The 27,928-nt window shown below is 31.6% G+C and overlaps 1 protein-coding gene across 1 annotated transcript; it reads left to right on the forward strand.

Moving 5' to 3' along the window:
* Positions 1 to 1,454: 1,454 nt before the first annotated feature.
* LOC118199094 (speckle-type POZ protein-like) lies at positions 1,455 to 21,942 on the forward strand. Its single transcript, XM_035370882.2, has 3 exons — positions 1,455 to 1,659; positions 17,562 to 17,796; positions 18,775 to 21,942. The coding sequence occupies exons 1-3, from the start codon at positions 1,650 to 1,652 to the stop codon at positions 19,388 to 19,390; spliced, it is 861 nt and encodes a 286-aa protein (XP_035226773.1). The 5' UTR covers positions 1,455 to 1,649; the 3' UTR covers positions 19,391 to 21,942.
* The last annotated feature ends 5,986 nt before the right edge of the window (positions 21,943 to 27,928 follow it).

Here is a 27,928-nt window from a genome sequence, read left to right on the forward strand (position 1 = left end):
AGCAGCTTAGAAAAGAATCATTTTTGTGTAATAAGGAAAGCTATAATAAGGAATAGGGAAAATAATAAGGAAAGCTACCATTCTATAATTAGGAAGGTAACAATAATTTTTCAGATAATGTTTGCTAATAAAAATAATGAACGAACTATTTTTATCCTAGTTCTAGGACAAAGTTCACAAGTTTAACTTAATTATTCTGAGTTTGTAGTCATGTTCTCAGTTGTAAGTTCTTAATTATTCTTAGTTTTAGCTCTCCCAATTACTTCTGGATGAATTTGGATTTAGAGAAGCACCTAACGTGTAATTACTCCACTTTACCCGCGCCTTTATTTGTAGTACCGACATGGAATTTCTTTAATATTTTAACTATTAGAGATTTAGAATTAAAAAATGTTTAAGAGGTTTTGCTTAAAAAAAAAATAATTTTTCGAACATCTGTGCACAGTCATAAGATATTCTGATATTAATGCCAATTATATGATTACATTTATTCGTTAAATTAACTGCCATATAAATTAATTAACGATTTTTATATATTAGGGATAGTAGTCTACGGTTAATTAACTTTTACTTAATAATTATTTGTGTTAATTAATTACAGATTAATTAACGATCTTTAATTAATTGTGCTGATTTATTAAAAATCCTTGGAGATATATTATTAATTAACGATTTTTGATTAATTAACGATTAAAGATAAACTAGCTCATCTTGAAGATATTTCGGAATGTGTTACGAAAGGAAAATTTAAGAAATATACATTATATTAATCATCCAATTGATAATTATAACAAAATGATAATGAAAGCAGTGATTAGGGCTGCGTTTAAATAGTAATTTAGATGTGTGTATTTTGAAAAACATGAAAAATTCGCAATCAACGAAAATAAACCACTTTATTTGTGAAATTTTGTTTCAAGTACAAAAATTTGAACACATATCCTAAGACATATCATTTTATCATTTGTCATATTCCTAAGATTATTCAAATTATAATTAAGTAAATTATAATTAATTAACTATAATTAATTAAGTCAAATTATAATTATAATTAAATTATAACTATAACTAATTATTTGATACTCAGTAATCATATCATTGAGTAATTACGTTTTCAGAACTTCAGTACTAGGGAAAAATAAAGTACATTAATGAAATAATATATTCGCACAATATGTATTTGTACCCTTGCGAACATTTTGCTTAAATATTCAGACATATACCTGATGTAAAAAAGTCAGTGCAGTTTTAAAGTTCAGTAAATATTTTAAATAACAGAATTTCTAAAATGAGCTCTGTACTGATCAAGTTAATGTATGTGGTTACAAGAGACATAATAGTTCGATGTCTGTCAAGGTCACAGAGTTAGTATTACAGCAAGCTACATTTTCCCCCCTCATATCTAGAGTGAATCGCGATTATCTAGCCAGTTCTTATGCAGTCAGTTTGAAACTACCGAACGGCTTCACTTCCTCTTTCGCTTCATGGTGATAACATGCTTTTTGCATTGGGACAAATTCTCTACTTTTATCTTAGCTGTGAGTCATAAACGAAACTCATGTGAGTCTCTTAACATAACTGCAACGCTGTTAAATAATAAGATATTTTACATTTAATCATTACCGGTTACAAGAATAATTTCAAACGTCATGGACTCAGGTAAGTCATATTAGATAGCTAACAAATTTCCCGTTTACTCAGTTTAGATTGAATTCATGCTTACAATACAGCGTTTTCGAAAGGGAACCGCCTTAAAGTATGGCCGTAACAGATAAATTTACTGTTACTCGATGTGATTTGAATTAAAGTGTACATTTTATTGTTCTTCAGTGAAAATATTAACTATGCAATCCCATCCTTACTGTAAGCTTGAAACCCATAGTGATAGTATAAGATATATTGTTTTTCGTTTTAGTTTAGTATGGTTCTTTGCGCTCATTTGTTCTAAAGTTTCTGATTATTTCATTGTATATGTGATTAGATTTTCATTGTAATGCAGCAAAATAAAGAAATGTATGTACGATCTCAAAAATATATATTTATCTGGAAAATTTCTTTGTGACTGATTTTGCTTCTTCACTGATGTATAAGTACGTATCAAAATGCATGATTAACAAACTATTTTTTGTTAAATTAAAAATTTGGTTATTTTATGTATCTAATATAAAACTAAAAAATTCAAATATAGTATACTCTCGATTACCCGAGCTAATGCCTGGGAAGCAGATCACGGTTAAATAAAAAACACGGATAATCCAAACTATGATTTTCCATGCATATTGTAGATGTTTTTTTCTTAAAAGAATCAGTAAAATTACTTTGTTTTTGAAAACGTTTAATATCTGCCGAATTTCAGTCTGTATTTTCCTAAGTGCTAGCTTATATTTGAATATCATTTGTTCGAGTAAGTTCAGTAAAGTTTCAACATAAGGTCAGTTAAGGTAATTTTAAGTATCACTCTCTGCCTCTTCTGTTACTGTGACATTTGAAATGTTATCAGATTTACTTAAACTCTGAAACCCGGATCAGTCTAATCGCTATCGATCCATTTTTTATCCTTTTTCCATTGACATTTACGTACAACCACGACAAATGCCTATAAACACAATAAATCTCACTAATCAAACGAAACGATACGTTCGACTATGCACATGCAGAATGAATTGTATGAGGCAATTTAAAGCGAAATCGGTGAAACTAAAAGATAATTCGCACTAGGATAATCGAGAGTGCACTTTATATGCGTATGCTTTTATATTCTGGATCTAAAACTAATTTAAAATTTGCATGAACATACATTATTATTTTTTTTTTTTAAGTAAAATTTCTTATGGCGACCACTGCCCATAGATGACCACTTCTGAAAATAAATGATCACTATTTCTTCGAATATAGTTAAACTACGCTGATAAATATTACCACTTAAAGACGATCACCTCCATAGATATTAAGGGTCTGGCCAACTCAAGTTTTATTAGAAAGGACCAAAGACGTGCATACGACCAGTCTGGCTACCTGATAATTGTAATTTATAGATTTATTACTTTACATTTTTCTCTCGTTTCAACAGACCATGACGTCACTCGTAAAGAAAACATACATAGCTCATATTCAAATAATAATAATAATAATAATAAAAATTGCACGAATAAAAATATCTTGAATGATTAATCATAGTTTATGAGCCTAGTTTTAAAAGGGAATCAAGTATTGTAAGGTTTTAGACTGTAGCAGTATTTAATAGTCAATTTTCAATAGGCATAGTATAAACATTTATACAGGTTTTTACAAAGAAAACCCTAATTAATAAGTCTTTTCTTGTCTTATTAATTGTCAGTTTCACTATAAAGATTTTTAAAAATTGGTTTTAATTAGAAAATTTTTAAAAGCATGTGACTTAAACAATTTTCATATTGGAGAAGGAAGATCTGTTTCAGTAATCATATAAACATCAAATATCACGAAATAAAAAATTTGTTATTCAACATGTCTTGGGTTACTTGGATATGCCAAAGCACATGAGAGATATCTGCCTAAAATAAATTGTACTTACGTATTAACTGCATCGCAGCTGCAGATTTGGCGAGTTTTAAGTGCCACCAATCTACATCTAAAATTTTTGCGACAAATAATAAATTAAAACACTTTATTTAAAATCAAAACACTTTATTTAAAATCAAAGTAGTCAATCGGATTTCGTTGGAAAATGAGCCGATATAGAGTTTATCATAGACTCAAAACAGTTTCTATTTCTCTGACCTGATGTTTTCGCCGTATGAACTCTGCTAAATAAGATTCTAAATTGTGTCTCGCTGTCTTCTATGTCTCTCTCAACTGTTCTATGTCTAACTCTGCCCCACATTCTCTCAACTGTTTGTGTATGAACTCCTGTATCAGGATCAATAAAATTGTATTTATGATTAACTTTAGGATGCAGGAATCCTTCTATCTCAATTCTCTTCTGTTTGGCAACCTTTCGTCTTTGGCAAATCCCAAAGACGCATTTTCTTAGCACTAAAAATGGCGTCAAAAATCAGCAAACAACAAGGCAAAAAGCAATCCAAAAGATTACACCCAACCGAACAAGATACTGCCGCATCAGCACAACTTCTGCTGCGGTGGCATTAATACGTAAGTACCGAAAAAAAGCCTTTCTGGAAGAGTTCCTAAGGGAAACTCGCTGCAGTCTTCCTGTAGATGATATTACTCATACTCACCTGCACTTGCTACCTTGCCTGCTTTGTGCTCATGAGCTGTAATTCTATTCTGTCTTCATATCCCAACTAATACCGTTTATGAAAACTTGACGTTTGTTGCAGGCTGCTTTCATAGTGTAGCAGTTTTAATTACCACTGGTGTGTATTATAAAAAAATATAAAAAGTACGGATGTTGCCAGCGAAGAAATGGTGTATATTTATCGCTAATTGATCTGTGTATTTTGTATTTAAGAATGTTTTGTCAAGAATCAAGAAACATTGAATCGGCTATGATCGAAACGCCACTGTGCTCCATCTACATTACGTTCTGTACCACCACATCTAAAGCTTTAGTACTTATGTAAAAAAGGTCAACAAAATTGCCAGTTTTTTAGATTATACCATAAAAGGTAGATGCAGCATTAGCTTGCGTTTGGTTTACTAAAATGGAGTATGAACAGGTTATTAATCATATTTTATTTATTAAAAATTGTTGTGCATTCTCTTTGTTTACTCTGCGGAATATAATGTAACAATTTCTTCATTAATAATGACTCTTGAATCCAGTAGTGACGCTTAAATAAAAATGCATTGAATTTATGATATCATATTGATGATATCCTTGCTATCACTTAGATGTATGTGCACTAAATTTTATCTGCTTGATATATTATCTGCATTAAATTTTAAGCTAATAAAAGTGTTAAAATCACTGTTCTTTTGCTATAATCTGAATTATATAAAAATCTACATTATAATTCAAATTCTTGCACATTTTGACTTGTAAAATTTGTTTTCTGTATCAGCTTCCATTTTATCTTAAAAATTAATTTCTATTTTTTAAAAAAATAATTATCGTTTAGTAACTGCACCAAGACTGAATATTTTTAGGACGATATTCATGAAAAATAAGAGTTGCATAAAGTTTAAAATTAATCAAAATAGCAATCTAAGGTTAGCTTAAATTTTGAGTAAAACTCTTAAGAGTTTCGAGGATATTCAGACACTGGTCTCCTTAATTTAGCAGCAAAAATGTTTCGTTGTCCCCTCTTTTTTTCCTATTACTACTTTTTTGTTAAATTTTGTATTCGCATGTTTCTCTACTAATTGTGTTTCAGCCAACTAACCGCAGTTTAGATAAATGATGTTTGTTATGTGCTTACGATTTAAAAAGAGTTAATGAATCAAAATATTTAATTATATGTGTTAAGTGAAGAAATTTTCTCAGTGTCTTTGTGATAAACAACTGCCAAAGATAAATATATCACATTTGGATATGCTAATTAATAATAAAAAATTTGATAACTTATCACAAATTATTTTGATTTTTTAAAATATATGCTACATAATTTTATATTTTATGTTAAATAAATAACATACTTATATATTTATATTTACTATACCAGACAAATTTTGTTATTCATCAGCCACCCACTTTTATTTGGTATATTTATCGAATTTCTGGTAACCGAAAAAGTAGGAAAATTTAAATTCCGTAGCTCTAAGGTTAGTTGGTTATGCTTGCTTCAGAGCTGTATCTCTTTTACAGTTCACGGAGAGTTTTTTTGGAAGCGTGCCAGGCATAGAGGTCTGCTATTTATTCACTTCACTGACCGAGCTTACGGTTGATTGGCGAAAAAGGAACGAAGCTCTTATTGAAGCGCATTACTAATATTCGATTTCCGTTTTAGGGAAGATAAGAATGTTTATACTCCCATGTTAAAAGTGAGTTATCAGTTCCCAACTTTTTAAAATTTTTTAATCTAGAATTGTGTTATAAGTTTTGCGCAGAAAAGTTTTTTTCGGGAATGTCAAAACTGCAGTTAAAAAAAATCAGTTCAGAAAGTTAGCGTTTGATTGTGTAGATTCTTCCGATTTAGATTATTGTTCTTGCTAGACTCTTTTTGCTGTTCCCTTCATCCTCGCTAAGCAGTCTCGATCCCACTGCTGGTTGGATTCTTTCCGCTCTCCGCGTCATCCTTTCTGACCGCTCCACATTTACCCATTGTTGCGGATTTTTTCACCAAGGCTATTATTAGTGAGTGATGAGTCATAAAAAAAAACGATTCATTTTAGTGAACGAACCGCTCTGATCCGATCCCACAAAAGGCTGGTTTCGTCTATCTCTACTAAAAAATTAATCAGTCTATTCAAGGTATCCGCATGACAAGTCAAATTGATCCTTGTGATATCACTTCAAACACTTAGTGTTTACCTTAATCAAAATGCCGATCTTCAGACTCCACATTAATCAAGTCAGAGATAAAGTATGTGTTTATTGGTCCAGCTCAAACGTATATCCTGAAACGATGAGTCTTTTATATCCTTAAAAAATCAAAACCAATTTAAAGCATGCCTTCCTTGTATGGGCAAAGGCAGTGAGGTCAAGCGGAAAATGTTTGGAGACTTAAAAAATAAAGTATTGAGAATCATTCCCAACATTCCTCAGTTTGTGCTTAACTACGTCATTTATCGAGACTGAAATACCCACAGGAGAAAGAATATCTTGACTACGATATTCTACCTCCAGTAGACAACCCAACGCAATATTAAATGGTTATTCTTTTTTACCCCTGTAATCTATTTATTTCACAAGTTTTACTGTTTCACGGAAGTAGTTAAATGATGTGCATGTAAAACGCTGCACATGTAAATAAAGAATTAGAACTAAGTATGTTATTTCAATCAGAAGCTTATAGCATTTCGTTAAGCAGACGCTGAAAGCGTAATAGTAAATATCGCCTGCATAATTTCAAATGAATCTGTCCTTGAAACCACCTTTCGTATGCGAGTAATATTTGAAAGAAAATAGCTGAGACGTTTTAACAGTAGTGACCATTTGATAGTATTTGCAGGTCTGTTAATAAGTGATTGAAACATTTTCACTCATAAAACTTTGTTGACGCATTGCGAATTCAATTAATATGATTTTTACCTTCCTTTCCACGTACCTTCTCAATGTAATTTGAAAGCACGTCCATCTAGCAGTCGATTCATGACGAGAGCACTGAATTCGAATCATGAAGAGAGCACTGAATATTTTTAATGTTTCCCGCCTCTACAAACTTGGTGACATACAGATTGAGTGTCGGAATGAAATTAAACGGAGAAGCTCTACTGGGAATGCTTAAAACATTTCGTACTTAATATGTCATAGTAAGATTAATTATTGATAATTTGGGGTAACTAGAATACTAATCATTATGTATAGTAATTTTTTATATTTTAATATATTTTTATCTGCCTTACCATAAGTATCTAAGTAATTTTCGCAGATAAATCTTTTAACATTGAAATGCTAAATCTTTTAATGATAAATCTTTTAACATTGAAATGCTAAAATTTTAATGACAAACATTTTTGTCACAAATGCTTGAAAAAAATATGTGAATTAAATCTAAAGATTTCCTTTAAGTTAATAATTTTGAATTTTCATATAATGTCATCAAATCGGACTTACATTCAGTTGCTGAAATGTATATTTTTACGTGTACTGTCATGTTTTACTACCTTTTGAAAAATACAACTATTGATTAAAAAAGTTTTACTAGAGAGGTATATTCTCTACATCTAATCCCACAATAACGTAAGCGAATATGTAGCCCTGAAAAAAAAAAAAAAAAAAAAAAAAAAAAGGTGGACATAAATAAAAACCTCCTTTTGAAGGGGGGCAAAGGGTTTTTCCTCAATACGGAATACTTTTCGGGTTATGCCAAAAAACGCATCTCAGGCACTCTACTCTTTGTCATTTCCATCTTAGGCATAATCCAACCTCAAAGCTATCTCACCCGGTTTAAGAGAAAGATTTCTATTAGAACCCACTTTATACAATATTTATGTGAAAAACATTCCATGCACAACTCTTGCAATGTATGCTTATGACACAGCAATCCTTGCCCAAAATGCATTCTTTAGTCTCGTCAACAATATTTACAAAGCCTCATACAAGCGTTGGAAATCTGGCTAAAGAAACTGGAGATACATATTAACATTGAAAAAACGCTAGCAATATTTTGTTTACAAAGAAGGAGAATTGCAAAAAATCTCAAGTTTTATGGAACTACTCTGATTTTGGCTTTATTTTGTCTCTTAACTTGGGCTGATACTCACAATTTTTTTTTCACGGACGCCGCATATTAAATTTGTTAATAAGAAGTTTTGAGCATGTAAAGCTAAACTATACCCCTTAACTGCTGCAAACAGCGTTCTATCTATTGATAATAAGTTACTCATTTATAATTCCATTCTGCATCCCATATTTTGTTACTCCTGTCCAGTCAAGGTTCATTCCAATAAAACAAATCACAAGCAACTCCAAACTGCCCAGAACTGTATTTTTTTCCTGCAAATTGCAAACTCTCCCCTGGTATATTCGCAACTACAGAATCCATCTACAGCTAAAAATTGTCCAATTAAGGACTCCTTGTTATCATTTGGCAAATATTTTTCACAAATGCCAAGGTAAGATCAATAATCCTATAATGAGCATTTGTAATTATTACTGCAATAATATAAATGACCTCAAAGGTCTATGGCCATCTTAAATTGTAGAGACATTAGGTTAAATGGAAGCGCTGGATAGATGAAAAATGAGCAACGCCCTCGCCGGGTATCGAACCACGGACCTCTGGAATACGCGCCCAGCGTGCTGACCACTACACTACGAAGGCATGTTAAGAAGGCGGGAGAATTACCTTATATACTCCCTCTTTTAAAGGAAGAATGGGGTTTAGGGGACCCCACTCTTTCTGTGGTGGCTGGTATCCATGTTGTGTGGTGTTTGGTGAGCTCGCTATTAAAACGCTTATATCTTAGTTAATTTGTGAGATTAGTGAACGAAGATGCTTTATTTCTGATCCATATGTGTTCCGGTTTGTGTTTCAGTGATTATTTTTGAATTTGAAGCTTTATTTTGCAAGATGTGAAGATTTTAAAGTTTGATGTTGGATTGCTTCCTCATTTGCATACGATAAATACTTTTTGGTCTCTATCTTTATACATATATTGTGCAAATTACTTTTAATGATTGATTTTGACTCTTTATAACTTGTGTTACCTGTATATTTAAAAGCATAGTGTTTGGATGCATATTTTATTAGCTATTTGAACTTAAACGTTTTGAGTGTAACTAGGCCTAACGAGGCGGATATTTGTTGATAGTTGAACATCTTAGTGTTAAAGTGACTTAAGTCATGTGGTGCACCGGTTTTGAGTCTTTCTGCCCGCCGAAAAGAGGATGTGTGAAAATTTTTTGGTGCACCAGAATTTTCATCTTCTATCCGTTGGACAAATTGTTCAATTTTCCAGATAAAATTGTGGGAAAAACTTTAAAAATTATTTTAAGCGTTTTTAAGACTATTTGGCTGGCTTGTTTTGTGATATTATGTTTATTTAATTTTATAGAAATTTTTGAGCGTTTTGGGGGTGACTTTTAATTTTATTTTGCTGGTATTGTGCAGAACTTTTGTAAATATCTATTTTAACTGTTCTTATTGAATTTTAAGATATTTTATTGTAAATATTTTGTGTTCTTATTATGTATAATTAAGTATTCGCATGAAAACAGACCGCATGTATTGATATTTTAATGTATTTTGGATAATTTTGTAAGTATTATAACTGGTATATTTGGTGACTTGTTTTGGAAGGAATTTTGTTTGTATGTTAAAGAATTGATACCATTGTAGCATGCATGAATCAGAATCTGTTCCTAGTTCTGTTGGTGCTCATCCTCGAGAAGAGGATGTATCAGAAATTGTTATAGATGGAGCCAATGATATTATGACTATTGTGCGAGAGTTATATGGAATAGTGGATAAAATTAGAAGTCAAAAGAAGATCGCGGTTACGTTGCCTGATAGACTTACTGCCGGGTTAGACAGGATTCTTTTGCTTGCATCTGCTCAGGCGGTTCATTTAGTCGAGGCTGATGCTCTTCGTAATAACAGACAAGAACTTAAGTACGTTAGAGAGGAAATTGCTGATCTTAAAGATATGATTGTGAAAAGATCTTGCTGTAATAGAAATAATGTTGTCCCTGATCGTGTTACGGAACCGATTGCGAAAGTTGATGGTCTGGATGAAATTATTTTAAAACCAATTGATGAAAACATTGATGCCTTCAACGAAATTAGCAGTATGATTAGACCGGAAGATCTTAAAATCAATATTAAAAAGTCTATCAGGAGAGAAAATGGTGATTTTTTACTTAAATTGGGTAGTCGTGAAGAGGTGCAGAGACTTGAGTGAGCTATTGAGAAAAAAGAGAGTCTTAGAAAATTTATTAAGCCGAGACGTAGACGTTTTATTAAACCACGTGTAATTGTTTATGGTGTTGGCTCTTCGGTAACGAATGAAAGTATAATAGATGCTTTTAAACGCGATTGTAATTGTAATAACGAATGTGTTAAGTCTTTATTTGATATTCCTGTTAAAGGATATAAGAGATCTTCACATAGAGTTTTCTCCATCAATTCGTTGTGTTAGGGAGAATTTTTGGAGGAACAGAGACTTTCTTTGGGTTGGAAATCGTACTCAGTGAAATTAATTTTGCGACCTAGACAATGTTCTTTGTGTTTATCCTATGGTCATTCAAGAAAGTTTTGTAACTCGAAAGTATGCTGTGCAATATGCACTGGAAATCATTTAGCAGCTTCTTGTGATAGAAAGAGTGAGGGATTCAAATGTATTAACTGTTTTTCTTGTAATAAAAAATTTGGTTTAGATCTTAATGTCTCGCATCATGAAATGGATAAAAACTGTCCAACATAAGAATCATTTGGATATTGATTATAGTAATTGTATTTGATTTTAAATTGTTTTTAACTTGGATCTATGTGTTTTTGTAAATAGGCTTATTTTATCTTGTGATTTGCGGTTCTGTTTTTGTTTCTGTGTGTCTTATCTGTTGCTTTTAATATTTATAGTTTTTATACTGAAATTGTTTATTGAAGTATTTATATTAATGCATGTGATTAGTATTAATTTGAATCATTGTGCCATCGCTGCTGCCCAGCTCTCTGTTATCCAGGAAGTTGTGGGAGTCTTGCCTGATGTCATCTTGCTGCAATTGCCATATTTAATTAGGGGTAGAGTGGCCTATGTTAATAAAAATTGGAGAGTCGTTGCTTGTTATGGGGGAAGGACTGCCATTATTGTCGTCAATCAAGATATAGATTTTGTTGTAGATTTCGAGACTGACGTTGTGACCAGTATTTCTGCTGTACTGGGTGATCAAGAATATGGATTGGTGTCTATTTATTTCTCTCCAGCTGAAGATATTTCTATTAATTTGTATAAATTGGAAAATGTTTTAGATACTTATGATAAATTTTTAGTTTTGGGGGATTTTAATTGTAAGCATTTTAGTTGGGGGGCTGGTTATACAGATGCACGTGGGATTTTATTAATTGATTTTATTACATCTAAGAATTTGGTGCTTTTTAATATTCAAGATTTTACCCCAACTTTTTCATCTTCAGTTGGACAGGGTTGGACCGACCTTGTGTTAGGTTCAAGATCATTGGATATTAATGATTATAAGTATGAGGTTTGTCAAGAAGAATCTCTCAGCGACCACAGATATATTCTCTTTAACATGGAAGGTGTTTGTCTCCAGCATGGGAGTGGAAACTTTATAAGTAGAAGTGTTCCTAGAGTTTACAAATTCTGTAAAAAATTAAATGTTGTCATTGAGGATTTTATTCAGAAAATAAGAAATGCTGGGTGTTACGAAGAAATTGATTGTATAGTCTCTGAAATTGAGACTTATTTGGTTAAAAAGATTGTTACTAAATTAAGGGTTAAAAGAAAAGTTGATAATAAAATTATTTGGTGGAACGTTGGTCTTGAAAGACAAAAGAGAAGAGTACGGGCTTTTAGGAAGAGTTTTCAGGTAAAGAATATTGATGATGTTACTAGATTAAGAAGGAAAATTAGATATAAGAAAGAACTAGCTATTTATAAACGTTATATTAGAGAAGCAAGAAAGAATAGTAAGATTAAATATTTTTTGGATTGTGTGAATCATTTTGATGGTTTCTATAAGATTGCAGCTGGAAAGAGTAAACATATTGTCAAGAGACCGGAGGGCGTTGCTGGAAATTTTGAAGAAGTGAGTGAAGCTCATGCTAAAGTTTATTTTGATTTAGATTATGATTTTTTGTTTGATATTTCGAATATTGATGATTCCAAGTTAAAAGATGATGATTTTTGTTTTACTCATGATGAAATTGCTGGAGTGATTCGACGTCTTAGAGACAAAGCTGCACCTGGAATTGACGGCATTCATTCTGTGATTGTTAAGACTTTATTTGATTTATATCCTGATTTTTTTAATACTTTGTATAATGCATGTTTAAAATATGCCATATTTCCAGGCACATGGAAGATAAGTAAAATCATATTGATTCCTAAGCCCGAAGGAAAATCAAGGCCATTTGCTTTATTAAAGATATTTGGAAAGGTTCTTGATAAATTGATAACTAATAGGATGATGCATTATATTTTTAAATATAATCCTTTCCATGATAGTCAATATGGTTTTGTTCCCGGTCGAAGTACCGATGATGCTCTTTTTCGAGTTATCTCATATATTAGAGAACATAGGGTTAACCAGCACGTTCTTCTTGTCTCTTTTGACATCGCTTCTGCATTTGATAACGCGCATTAGGTCTCTTTATTGCGGACTCTTCAAGATTTGTATAGACCCAGAAATATTTTTTATTTGATTTTGGATTATTTTAAGAGTAGAAGAGTGTATTTTAGGGGGGACTCATTTGAAAAACTGGAAAAATTGTTTGATGAGACCTGTGCTGTTTTTGATAATTGGAGTAATGGGGAAAAATTGAATTTTAATATGGATAAGACACAAGCTATGTTTTTCCCGAGGGGAGGACGTGTGGTGAGACCTCCTCGAATTCGGTATCATAATAGGAGAATTAGATTTACAGAAAATATGAAATATTTAGGTGTTGTGTTGGACTGTAAGCTCACTTTTGTTGAACACTTTAAGAACGTGCAGCGAAGAACAGATCAGCTTTTACTTGCCTACAGAAGGAACTTTGCGGACGATATTTTTGCTAAGAGATCTGGTATACTATTGGTTCTATATAAAGCCGCTGTATTACCTATTGTGATGTATGGAATTGGCGCCTGGGGTTCCAGAGCGGGGGAGCTGGTGAGGCTCCGAATGAAGTTGGATTCTATACAGAGAGCTTGGGGTCTTGCAATTACTCGCTGCTTTAGGACAGTCCCCACGGAAGTGGTTTGTGTATTGGCCAGACTGCCTCCCCTCTCAGTTTATTACGAATTTTATTACAAGAAATATCTTTTACGTTCTGGAAATATTGACGTGATTTGTTTTGATTCTAATATTATTACTAAATATGTTTTTGAAAAATTTAATGTACATTTATTACACCCTGTAAATAGAATCAGTTGTGGGTTTGATAGAGAAATTTCAAAAATTGGAATATATGATATTTATACGGATGGTTCGGGGTTAGGAGGGTGTACTGGAGCTGCTTTTGTTGTATATTTCTATGATGTTGAAATTGATTATGGTTTATATAGATTGAATTCTTATAATTCAGTATTTCAAGCGGAATGTATTGCTGTTTTGAAGGCCTTGAAATGGATTAAAATGAATATTAAAACATGTGTTACTATAAATTTGTATACTTTATTGTCTTTCTTTGCTCCAGTCGCTCTCTTGCCCCGATAATGTTAACTGTATTATTATGGATATTAAATTTCTGTTGCAATCTATCAGTTCTACCATTTCTTTTCATTGGATTAAAGCCCATGTTGGGTTTTTTGGTAATGAGAGGGCTGACAGTCTGGCCAAGGAGGCATGTATTTCAACTAATGCACCCATTGTGGAAATTGCTGGTTCTAGACAAATTGCCATTACGAGTATGAAGAAATATTATATAAATATATGGAAAGATCTGTGGAAAAGTTCAACAAGAAAAAATAATTTGTTGATTAATATTGAAATTACAGATAAAGTTTTAATCTATGATGACATTAATATGAATCAGATTATCACCGGACATGGTAGGTTTCCTCATTATTTAAAAAGATTTCATGTACAAGATAATGATCTATGTCCAAATTGTAATGTTTTGGGTAATGCCAAACACTTCGTGGTGGACTGCCAATTGACTGATTTTATTAGACGAAGTTTTTGTGATATACATTTTGATTTATTGAATTTTGATTTTAAACATTTGAAATTATATGCAAGAGAATTGATGGCCTTTATTAATGGCAATAGACATGCGATTGGGGTTTTTAACTAAGTTCATTTTATTTTCAATGTGTTTATTTTAGGATGTCTTTTCCGTCGTGTTTTGATGATATGTGTGACTGTATGTCATATTTTCGTTGTGTGTTTTATGTGTGTTTTCCTTCCTTATTTTATGCTATCATTTTTACTAATACAGTTTTCTTGATTTAGTTATTTTTGGTTTTCTTCTTTCCTGTTGTGTCGTTAATCCAGCCATTTAAAAAAAATAATAAATAAAAATAAAATAAAATTATATAGTCGTATGGCAACCTTGCTGGATGTATAATTATTATTTTCTTTAGTTGATTATACTAACATTTTTAGTTACTCGGAATGTGGTGTGAATGGGACGCCCCCTTTTCGGACCATAAGATCACTTTGTGATCAGGCGGGTTGGGGCGTTCTAGAAAAAAACAAAAAACAAAAACATAAAACACATACACATATAAAAAATAGGTCAGAGACGTTTCCGGTAAATAATAAAGGAAATACTGCTAGTGTAACATTAAGAGGAATTACATTTTTGGCACGCTTCCCAACAACAGCTCTCGGTGAAATGTTAAACAGCTGCCGTTCCGTTTTCGCCGGAGCGCTGATCATTGGATAAGTAATGTGAATCGGTTCCGGAGCGGATCGGCCATCTCTAGCCGAAAGTCCTTGAGGCCAGAAAATGCTTCTTATGTTATATGAAAACAGTCGTGAAAATATAGTAGCCATAGGATGTACAGGACAAGTAAAAATTAAATTAGCGTTTAAAATATGGAGCCGTAAGAAATAAGGAAATACCTTAAATTTATTCGTTATTTTATTTAATACTAGCCGCTATGCGGCCAGCCTTCGTCTGGCTTTTAAACGTACCGGAAAAATGCCTAAAAGACACACTGGGACCGAATTACAATGAACTAAGCAGTATCCCTTAATACAAATATTAATTATCCTAATAAATAAATTAACCAACTTCCCTTTGCAAAATCTTAAGAACTGAAATGGTATAAAGGAAGTTAAGAACTTTGTTTCCTAAAAAAAATCACTCAAAACTTTTCAATATCTTAAAAACAGTGAAACGAGCAACAAATAACATAAAAGAATAAAAAATAAATAAATAAATAAATAAATAAATTAAAAAAAAAAAAAAAACTGAAATGTTTCAGATTTTAAATTATGTCCAAAGGGGCGTTTTTTAACATTTTGTGTGTTACCTTTCTTTATTAAATATCATGTTCCTCGCACTTAAACCATAAGATCCAGTACAACAGCAATATCGCAAAATAGTTTTAAAACGAGCATATCTTTAGAATTTCCGATACAGAGACTCACGCGCTGGAGATAAAAATGTTTTTTCTGCACAACGTTGCCATTGCTCGCTTTGAAATCCTTGAGTTTGTTAATCAAAAATTCGTCAAAGTTTTAAAAAATAGGAAATCGATCATAAAACAAATTTCAAATTTCAAATTTGGTCTTCCACATGCTCATATTCGTTGGAGGATTACGTTATTCAAAATTCGATGACTCTATGTACCGTTGTTTTATCACAATACGAGAAATATACATACATTTATGCAGATTTTTCATTATTTAATTTCTTCAAATATAATGCAGGACTCTAACATTTTGTGGCAACAGTTTGAAAAGTGAACCGACATTTATGAGTCCGACGCAAAATGCCAAAACGAAACTAATAGTCCTTCGGGATTCAAATCCCTTTGGACTAAAAAAAAAAAAAAAAAAAATCTGAAAAGTATAATTAATGACTATTTTATGTTATATTTTCAAGAGAAAAAAATTACAATGAAATAAGCTATATCACTTAATCCAAATATTAATTATCTAATAAAAAAATTAACCAACATTCCATTGAAGAAAAAAAACTATGCAAAACTTTTCAATATCTTACAAACAGTGAAATAAGCAAAATATAACATGAAAGAAAAACAAAAAATTCCGCGCAGAATTTTACTCTGCAGAATAACTTTATCAAAAAAAATCATTATATATAAAAAAATGACAATGAAATATGCAAATCTCTTAAAAACACTGACATAAGAAATACGATGAAAAATTGTTGCCAAACCCATAATTCTAAAAGAATGAAACTATTCAAAAGGATGCGATTTCATCAGAAATCTATCAACAACAATAAGAAAGGAAAAATATTTCCAAAATCACATTTTTAAAGATGTGAGAAGTGTACTCGGAAGCTTCATTTAAAAAATTTTTTAAAATGCAAAATATTAGCATTTTTCCAAAATTCTTTTTGCGAAAGCAGTCGCAATTGCGACTGATTTTAACGAAAAATGATGAAAGATTAACGAAAAGGATGAAAGATTAACGTGTCCAAAAATCAAAGAAAAATAAACTGTACATATTTTTAAATAAATTTTTTAGAAAAAATCCTGTTGAAAAGGTGTTAAGCTCACTTTGTTAAATAAATTCGTATTTGTCGATTTATTGAAACACGAAATTTATTTTAAGTTTGTAAAATAGCTAAGCGCCTACCTTTCATTACGATGTGAAAATGGTGTAGAGTAAAATATCGCTTTCCTATAGCCCATGATGTCTCAAAATGACGCGATTCCGTTACAAAACATAAAATAAAAAAATTTCGAATTCAAATTTCGGAAACATCGCTTCGCGGTGCACTGGCTCTTGTCTAGATGCACCTATGTACTACATTTCGTAGCCGTGGGTCTATTAGCTTGCTCGCAGCGCGAACGAAAGACACACACACAGACAGACTCTTTCTTTTATTGCATGTAGAGATCTGTGATAATTTGGAATAATTTATTTTTTGAATTTTAAAGTTTTTCCCCTCTTAAATGTTTTTCTGCGCATGCACATTTTTATTAATTTCTGCTTGTGTAAGAAATAAAATAGTTAATTAGATTTTGATGCTTACAGTTTGATGAAAATGTTACATATTATGTAGAATTTCTAGAGTAAATACGATTATACCTGGTCTCATTTCAGTTTCTTATAGATTTTAAGGTTTAGTGACAGCAAATTCCATGAAATGTCTTTAGTTTATGTTGTTTAGGTATATTTACAATTACATTGTGTTTTCCTTTATTTATAGTTGAAGATCATGGGCTAGAGAAATCCGTTTCGCACTTCTGGCGTGAACGTATGTGTACAGATGTTGAATTTGTTGTTGAAAAGGATGGCAGATCTACAACATTTGTAGCTCACAAGACCGTACTGTCCCTTTGGAGTCCAAAATTTGAAAAGATGTTCTACAACCCAGAACAAATCAGTCTGAATGTCGTCACTGTAAAGGAATGCGATCCATCAGCTTTTGAGGCAATGCTAAAGTAAATACTTTTATAAATAATTATTATGTAACAAAAAATTAGACACTCAAGCTGTACACTGTATCAAAATCTTAACATTTTGCAAGGTTTCCAAATAAGTCTTATTTTTTTAAACTCATATCTATAAAATTGCGTCTTTTTATCGTTGAGATGATTTCCAACCAATGCAACAGAAAGCCAACAGATTAAGGGAAAAGTCTGATAGTATGCTTCTTCAAGTAGAAAATTTGCTTTGCTTAGCTAGCGTGCCTTAAGTATTGGATAGCAAATTTTCGCATAACATTATTTTAAAAGACGATCAAAAATAAGGTAGAAATGCATGATACAGTATTATAATTTTGTAAAACTTGCTAAAAATTGAAACATGTTAAAAAAAAACTGATGACGCAACTGATGACGAATTTTATTATGCTGAAATAGAAGCAAATTCAGTAAGAAATTTTTATATATTTCAGATGTACTCTATGAGCCTACTTTTGCTGATACCATGATAACAGTGCGACACATTATTTCATACAAAACGCGTTTTTTTATTTAGCTTTACGTAGCTCTAGACGAGGGAATATCATCCTTTTTTTTGCTCCATGCACCCCTTTCACCACTGCTGAAGATCATTTCTAAGTGTAGAAAATGTTGAAAAATACCAAAATTTGAATAAAAGTAGTCTTGTATATTAATAAACTAAGTGCTTAACAGATGAATAAAAGGCTGACCGCATTTCCCTCGAAGCTAGCTAATTACCCCTGGTGAGAACACTTGCTCTAGTCTATGTTCTAGTGTATAATTTCTCTTTAAACTTTATGCGACTACCCAACCCAATATAGATTTTAAACTCAAATATCTATATTTAAATTCCAATTGTATTTGGAAAGCAAACCTAACGTAAAATGCCTGAATTTTTTTATAAAAGGAACAAGAATGATTCTTTGAACTAAATGATAATTTCAAAATGTTAAATAAGGAATTTTTCTTTTACAGCTTTATGTATGGAAGCAAACCAGAAAAAGGAGATTTTAAATTCGCCATTGAAGTCTTCAAATTAGCTGGTCGATATCAAATAGATGGTTTAAAGTCTAAGTACAGCAAAATTATTAGTTCTTCATGTCCTTCTATGGAAAACGTATTTGATCTCTTGGAAGCGGCCAAATATTTGCAAGCTGATGGCCAAATGTTTGCAAACTCCTTGGAAAGTAGATGTAGGAAATTGATGGAGTCAGAAACTAATAAAATTCTAAAACTTGTTGATCCTTGTCGCATTCCCTCTTTTGTAGTATCCATTCTCTTGGATCTACCACGCTTGAATTTACCATCAGAACTTGATCTATTAGAATGGGTTTTTGTTTGGGCCAAGAACTTATACGTTACAACAGCAAGTTATTGCAGCATAAGGGAAGTCCTGGAAGAATTTTTGCCTCAATTAAACCTTATTCATCTTGATAGCGAATCTTTTGCAAAACTTGTAAAAAAACATAAAGATATTTTTACTGATTCAGAATGCTTGAGCATTTTCATGAATATCGCCATTCCTGGATCTTGGCCTCTTCCATCATGGTGTGATGCTAACAGACAGCGGCGGGAGATTGTTCAGAAATGAAAAGTAAATCAAACATCCGCATTACACATTTAAGTTTTATAACAATGTAATAAATCTTTAACAATTAGCATTGGATTTTATCTTATTCTATTTTGTATTTTGTGCACAATTTCTAAAATATTAAAAAAAATTGAAATTTTAAATCATTTGTATTTTAACCTGAATCTTTATGCTTCTTTGGATAAATTTCTTAAATTCCAGATTTTCTTTCGATAAAAATAGTATTGGTTAAATTTCTTGAATTGTGTTACTTGTTCACTTTATTCTAATGTAATTCACATCTTGTGGCTGCAAGTTTGAGCAAATATAAGCTACACGGACTTTTTTATTAAATTGAATGGAGTTAAGAGAATAATCAATAATTATGCAAAAGAGATATCAATAAAAAATTAATATAATTTTATTTGGGTTAGATTAGTTTATTCAAATATAGCATTGCCTTGTTATCTCTATAAAGAAAAGGATTCCTTTAGGGACGGCTCTGTAAGGGAAGCAGGGTTCGTAGCCGTGCTTATAAGTCCTTATATTTGAAAATAAAATATAAAGGCTCTTATAGGTGCTTACTTTTTCTTTAAAGCCCTTATTTTTTTTTATTTTTTAGTGCTTATTTTTTGCTTTTAGTGCTTTTTTTAATGAACGCGCATTTTCCCTCTCGTATCAAAGCCGAAACTAAATAAACAACTTTTCTTCCTTATATGGAACGTCAGATTGTGAATCATACTCCCGGAAATAGCTTTCCCCCCTTCCTCTGCATTAACGTAACCTATGGTGCGCGCGAGAGTACAGACAGGTGCACGTCGTTCTATTGGCCAAAGAATTGCGAAAACCGTAGAAAATTCCGGTAATTGGGTATTCCTTTTCCGCCCACCCAAATACTACACACGTTTGAATTTCTATCAAGATTTTAATAATTTGCATTATCGTTCCGCGTGGTCAGTTCACATTCGTGTTTATTATGATCGTTATGCTTATATTATGAGCATATGTATGAATATTTATAATAATATAGTTCCAGTAGCTGCTGAAGTGTAGATAAACTTCCAAAAATGGGTGTATTTTTACACAGATTGGCTTTTTAAGGAATAATATTCGGAATGGCTTGAATAAAAGGAAAGTAATCGAATAGTCAGAATATCCCCTCCCCAATACATTATACAGTACGGAGGTTGGGAGGTTCTCCCCTTTCTCCGCAAAATCTCTAATATTGAAGCAGCGGACTTTTTTTTTTTTTTTTTTTTTTTTTTTTTTTTTGGTCACTGTCCAATCTGGATTGAATAGGACTAAAAGTTTTGCGGTCTACCCAACCCAAGCGAAGAATGAAGCGGAAATTTAACGCAATCTGTTTAAAATTAGAATCAAAAACACCCCAGATTAGTAAGTCTCTTTCTTTTCCTTTATTTAGTTCTTTATTCTCCGAATACCGGCAGCTGTTGATTCCGATTGCGTAATATCACATATGGAATAATTACGCCGCACGTATTGCGCAATAATGTTTGCGATATTTTGCAGAGATAATTAATTTTGATGTTCAGTCTGAGATTTATTTATGAACACTTAAAAGAGTTTTACTGTGCTTTCTAAGCAGAATATTTCTCATTTCCGTTGGTCTATTTTTATATGATGCACATATCGAAATGTCAAAATCATTTATTTAGCCGAGAAATCTAAAGAACGGCTACAATCTCCCCCCCCTCCTCTTTTTCCAGTTACGCTCGACTATACGGAATATTCGGCAATTTCCGAGTATGCGGGTTAGTTAAGCTTTAACTGTTTAAGGATGACTGCATGAAGCAATTTCCTGTCGCCTGATTTCAGAAATGTTCCTCTTTTTTACTTAAATTACTTTGAAACTGTTATGCAATGAAAATTTAGAAAATGTTCAGAATTTTGATTTAAATTATTTAAATATTAACATGAGTGGGAAAATAAATTGTATTTATTATTAGGTGCCAAGCGAATACAATTAATATGGCTTATTATTATTTATTTTCTATATTTTGAACTGAAATTTCATCATTAAATCTTGTAATATAGTTTAGTTCTGCATAGTTTTTTTTTCTCTCATTGTAAACTAATTCTGTAAATTGAACTGTCATTTAAAATTTAAAAAAAAAAAAAAAAAAAAAAAGTTGTTTTCCATGGTTGAGGTAATGCTCATTCTCTTGATAAATATTGCATTGCTCATATTTTAAATTGCAAGTCTAATTTTTCTTTTAAGGTTATGCAGTTGTGTATAATGTAATTAGACAGGTGCTTATTTTTTTCTTAAAATGTGCTTGAAAAGTGCTTATAGGTGCTTATTTTTTTAACTAAAATGTGGCTATGAACCCTGGGGAAGCCGGTTCATATTCACATACCATATAGATAAAACCGCGGAAATTAACTATGCAGTCAGCTCGTTCTCTTGGGTTTCAACTTGGGGGATTTCACAATGATCAGCATCTTGAATACTTGGCCATTTGTGGCGCCTACAGTTTGATTTGTTAAGCACTTCCTGTAATTTGCTATTTCATATTGAGAGGAAAATGAAATAAAAAATTATATGTGATTGATTGATGAATTTCTATTCTAATTTTCAATATCATAATATATTTAAATGTAGTCGATTTGTCCGCTATTTAATTTTTTATTATATAAAAAAGAAAACGATTATCATTCAGAGTACTTTGTAAACTAATAATACGTTTAAAAAGTATTAATTTGTTTTCCCAAGATCCTTGCCAAAATTTCATTGTTAGAAATATATGTCGGACTAAATGGTAGCTGAAAGGTGTTTGCTTAAACTATACAAAAGTTATGATTAATACGCATTTAACAGAACACTAGTTTTCCTTCTGCTACTTTCTTATTAGGCTGAGGCACTATAATATAGTATGGTGCCTCAGTCTATGGCAGTATTATGGTGCCTTAGTATATGGCACCATAAGATAATATGGTGCCATATAATTATTTTCAAGTATGGTCTATGCAAGCACGAGGATATAGTCCTTTTGGAACCAGTAAAGGTATATATAGATAGATATGTATGCAATGAATATTTTGATACGGGTGATATACAAGATGTTACTTTTACATAATTATCTACAAATATAGCTGATTCAACAGTTTTGGTGTTGACAAAATGTCGGATAGTATTTTAGAAAAGACGAAGCAAAGGAAAACGTAGCCCTATAAAATGAACTGCCGGTCAAAAAATAATACCGCTATGGTTTTAGTTTTTTTCCTATTGGTTAATTAAGGTTTTAGTTTGAAACTTTTAGGACTATTATTACTTAAGATTTTTTGCATTCTGTAAATAGATGCGTTATTAGCCATTATGTAAGGATCACATGATAAAAATTAATTTTCAAATGGCCTAGTTAAGATAGATTTTGTTATAAGCACATTACTAATTTTAGGGTAAAGAGGAAAATAAACATACTAAAACAGAAGACTTGACGGTCAATGCAAGTTAAAGTTATGATTTTATTTTACATATTACACAAGTTCACATTTTGCAAAGATTAAATATTACTATTATTTTAGAAGTTCAAGAACAAAAATCAGCATTATATTTGCAAATTTTCCAGGACTAGTTTCGGTGGTTTAACTATCGAACCACTTCCTCAGCTGCCAAAGTGCAAAAGAAAGAGATAAGATATGGTGATAAGATAAGAATGGCTGGACAGAAGCTAAGCTACTGGCGTCCTCTATTCGTGAATCAAGAGAACAAACATAATTTCCTTAAAGACTGAAAGTAAAGATGGATTTGAATTATGGTCATTAACTAGAGGAGGGAGATATTTTTGGATCTGAAACGCCTCTAGAAAAATCTAATTCACTAATGGAAAATGTTTCTTGAATAATTTTGGCTGCAGAAAAAATGGAAAGTGTGAATTTCAGACCAACAGTGCTGGGCAACAGAGAACTGCGGTGTTTCCTTTTTCCTAATATATGCCTCACATTTTTTAACGCGAAATTTTAAGGCTGTCTTTGTTTGAACAACGTATATTAAACCACGTTGGCAAGGAATCCTGTAGATACCCCAAGAATTCATATCCCAAATGGGGTCCTTAAGTATGGAAAACGACCGATCGTGGACAGATTATTGAGATGAGAATTTTTTAACTGCTTGGTTAATAATGTTGGACGAAAATCCCCGGTCAGTAGCAACTGCTTATCTCAACACACCAAAAGACACATCTTTTTAGGAGATTATAAGAATTCTGTTGTCATTCCTTTCTTTCCATCAATTAGCTAAAGCATTGCATGTATTTTACAGAAAATTAACCTTTGGATCGTTTATTCTCCCATCAATAAAATTCTCAACTCGATACTTACGGATCCCACTCCGGATATGAATTCCTGGGTATTTACAGGATTCCTTGTCAACGTGGTTTAACTTACATTGGTGAAACTAAGAGAGACTTCAAATTTCGCGAAATAAATATACAAAAAAAAAAAAAAAAAAAAAAAAGAACATGAGACATGTGTTAGGAAAAAAGACACACAGAATTCCTCTGTTGCCCAGCACTGTTGGTCCGAAAATCATTCCTTCCATTTTTTTTTCAGACAAAATATTCGAATAACATCTTTCATTGGTGAATTGGATTTTCAGAGGCGTTTCACATTAAAAAAAAACTCTGATTTTATTACCTAGTTAACGAATCTATCTTTACCTTCAGCCTTTAAGGAAATTATGCTTTAATTTTCTTGTTTCATCAATAAATGGTAACAGTAACTTCACTTCTAGCCAGTCATTTTTATCTTATCACCATACGTAATCTCTTTCTTTTGCACTTGGCAGCTTAAGCAGATGGTTCAGTAGTTAAACCATAGAAACTGGTCCTGGAAAATTTGCAAATATTAATGCTGATTTTTGTTGTTTGACTTCTAAAGTAATCGTTGTTCGGCATCTCATTTTAACCTAAATATTACTATTTTTTTACATGTTTTGCTTTATAACTATTACATCAACCATATTTAATATTGTTGTAATTATTCTAATTCGTAGCTCATTATTATAATAATTAGCGTCTTCATTCATTATAATAATATTCAAAATTGCAATTTTAATATTATTTTCTATGTTACTATTCGAAATTATTTCTTTGTTATTTATGTTTCATATTTATCTGATTTTCAAGATTATTAAAATATTTTAAGAATATTTCAAAATTATAATAAATGCATCGTATTTTAACAATATTCCCTAACACAATGCTGGACAAATTTTGATATCGTTTGCTTGATTACTTGCCTTAAGCATATTTACAAGCAAAATAAATATACAAATAAAATAAAATAATTAAAAAAAATTAAAGAGTTCAAATTTGAGTGATCGCCTGCAGGCGCTCTTTTAAAGTTTAATATGGTTTATCAATAGGGATTATTGATGAACATGGCACAAGAGGAACAGCGAAATATTTTATGGGATATTATATGAATATGGATTTAGACTAACATAGGAAGATTATATATCTCCTTAATATTTAAAAAATGAACAATATATAATGCAATTATATAAAATATTTAATATTTTTAATTATGTACCACTAATTAAATGCATTTTTATTTAAATAAATCGGATTAAAAAGTAAAAAATAAAATTTTTACAATTTTTTATCTATTTCTTTTCAATAGTTTAGTTTTTTAGTTAATGACTGACGGATTAAATATGAAAGAATAATATCCTTCATTTTTCCGAATGACAACAGACTGTAATGAAAAGTAAAACAATGCATTTACAAAGTCGCACACAAAATTGCATTTTGAGACTAATAGCCCTTTTGGGTTAAAAATTAATCTTAAGTTCGTTCTTCTCAACTTTTGTTTTGAAAAGTTACTTGCACAGGAAAGCGAAATGAATTATGAGAAGTCGTTTGGCTTTAGTGGGCACAAAGTAACACGGCCAGTGTCTAAACAGGATTATCTGAAAATAGAACTATTTTTCTTTCCTCTTAGATAGCATGTGTAAAGGATGAAATTCTTAAAACTTAATCACATCACTTGAAAAATTATACATCCAGTTTCGTGCACAAAGTTTCTGCTGAAGAACCATTTTGCTACGTGAAAACTATCGGCAGGCTTAATGTTGCTCAGCGGGAGATTCCCACAGGCATAATCCTGTCGACTTTAATAATATGAAATCAATATTTTGATGTGGGTGATACAGAATGAGATGTAGCTGCTACATTAAAAAGTACTTGTGATCAGAGCCGCTTCAACATTTCTTGGGAAATTTATTGACTAGCACAATTAAACTGGTGCAATCTGAATGCTTTTTATTGAACATTTACATTTGTAATTTTCACATTTTTATATTATATTTGAAGTAAGAAAGATTAACGATTCCTTGCATGTCAGCAGGACAGTATACGACAGAAACATGGTAGGTATGAAGGTTTGGTTAAGAGTAATGGAGTTATGATTTTGTTTTATTCTTATTTGTTCATAAACTTTAGCAAATTTTGATGTTGTTTGCTAAAAGATTTCTTACGTAAATGGTCATTAGTATTATACAAGAAAAATATGAGAGGAAGTAAATTTGAAATGACGCAGCTCAGAAAAATTTATTATGAGCATGATACTATTTTTAAGGTAGAAAAGAGAAAGAACCAGTTAAATAGAAAACTTAATCTGGGAATCATTAAAATTTAATCTGGGAGATATTTCAGCACCTGAGGCGTAGAAACATCTATGACTCTCTAGCGAAAATTCGATTTATTTCAAATTTTTATTTAATCAGTTTTAACCCTCTCGCTGCGCATCCCGCGATTTCCAAGGGCAACCTAGAAGTAGCAAAATTTGCGCAACCCCTCGATTTCCGCGAGATGAATTTTCGCCGTCTATTTAACTGTGTAACCCGCTCTTCCCCGTTCAAGGTTTCCTTTCGGATTTTCTGTGATGTTTAATTGTTTATTTAGATGTGGGCTAACAGATGGTGTTAGTTGTCCACATTTCTGCCAAATATACAAGAATACGTAATGTAGCATTTTGCACGCGCTTTTCAGAGCTAAAAGATGTCTGGTAGGAAGCGTTTCGGCGAGTGACCTGTATTCCCGACATTCCCGATTCGACCTATATTCCCGACACTGATAGTAGTTCTGATTCTGATTTCAAGTATACTGAAGATAGTTATAGCGAAACTGGTAAGAATTTCTCGGATTCCTTAGCAGATAGCGATAAATCTAAAAATTCAGTTTATATTGAAAACGTTCGACAGTGGTGCAAAATTGATATACAGTACAAAGTCCGTAATCCGGACGTCCATTATCCGGAATGACCTATAATCCGGACTTCAAAGCCACAAACTTACGCATGCGCGTTATTTGCGCGCGTCCGCTACGCATGCACGTAAAGCGTTTACCCATGCGCGCTTCCGATAGTGAAGAAAGTGACAGAGAGGTTATTGAAAGTGAAAAAATTTCGATTGACAAGTTTGTCGTTGTTATTTTGATAAAAAAGTACGCAGTGAGAGGGTTAATGCAACTAAGTTTAATTACAAGGCATAATTATAAGAGAAACGTTTAATAAAAATTTAAATCCTTCCGGAAAAATAATACGAGATGTATTTAAAATAGTGGAAGATAAAAGTGCTTTTGGCGATTCAACTTAAGTAAGGAAATCAATTAGTCAAATTCATGTAACAATTCAAGCATTTTTTTATAAATGTACACATGTAGGATAATTAAGAAGAATTATCACTATGTTTGTCGTAACCGATTTTATTACCTAATTTGTATCCGTAACTTCATAATACCTTAATCCTGTCATAGTATGAATAACTGCTGATGTTAAAATAGTTCTAAAACACTAAATTGCGAAGTAACAAAAGAACTTGTATGCATGAATTTGTTTCTGCATATATGATTTCTGAAATTTGAGCTGTTTTCAACACTAGATATTTGTTACATAATTCCTGTATCAGTTATGAAATATAAGCAAACATACTAAAAATGTACTAACTTTTGTTTTGTTTGCATTTGACTAAGCATTATTACACGAGTATTTATAATTTGATTCAAATAATATGTTATTATGTTTAGAAAGTCGTCAGCAATCGTCTTTTACTTTGTTAAGCATTTTTTTCTATGTAAAAAGATGCTTCAGGAGTTTCTTTTGTAAAGAATCATCGAAAGATTTCTCCCATTTTCAATCAGACAATTAATGACAATTTAAGAACAATGACTAACAATTTAAGAACGTTTCAAGAATCAATTGAACGCATTATGTCTGTTTTCCATTTTCTAATTCTAAAAGAGAATGCAGTTATTTCTTCAAATTTTTAAGTTTAGAATTAATTCTATGTCCCTCGTATGTACAGTAAGGACAAGGGACGCATAGCAACCGGGAATTAATAACATTCAAACTTTATCTGACATTCATTTTAAATGAAAATTCAAATACATTTTCCCTAATAAACAGATATTAGAGGAAACTGTCTTAAAGTATAAATACATTAGACAATATAAAAAGCTAACTAAATCAAAAGTGTAAGTAAAACTTAAGTATCTGAAGAATGCAGAATACGATGAATAAAATTAGAAAATAAGACAA

Source organism: Stegodyphus dumicola, chromosome 10, assembly GCF_044657685.1.
Source record: "Stegodyphus dumicola isolate Sdum_Otavi_A_Nest chromosome 10, ASM4465768v1".
In the NCBI taxonomy this organism is placed as follows: domain Eukaryota; kingdom Metazoa; phylum Arthropoda; class Arachnida; order Araneae; family Eresidae; genus Stegodyphus; species Stegodyphus dumicola.

What these genes read in the sequence shown, in the direction of transcription:
- LOC118199094 (XM_035370882.2), top strand. An exon ending in GCTTTTGAGGCAATGCTAAA is followed by an intron (nt 17,797 to 18,774) that starts GTAAATACTTTT and finishes TTTCTTTTACAG; the next exon opens with CTTTATGTATGGAAGCAAAC.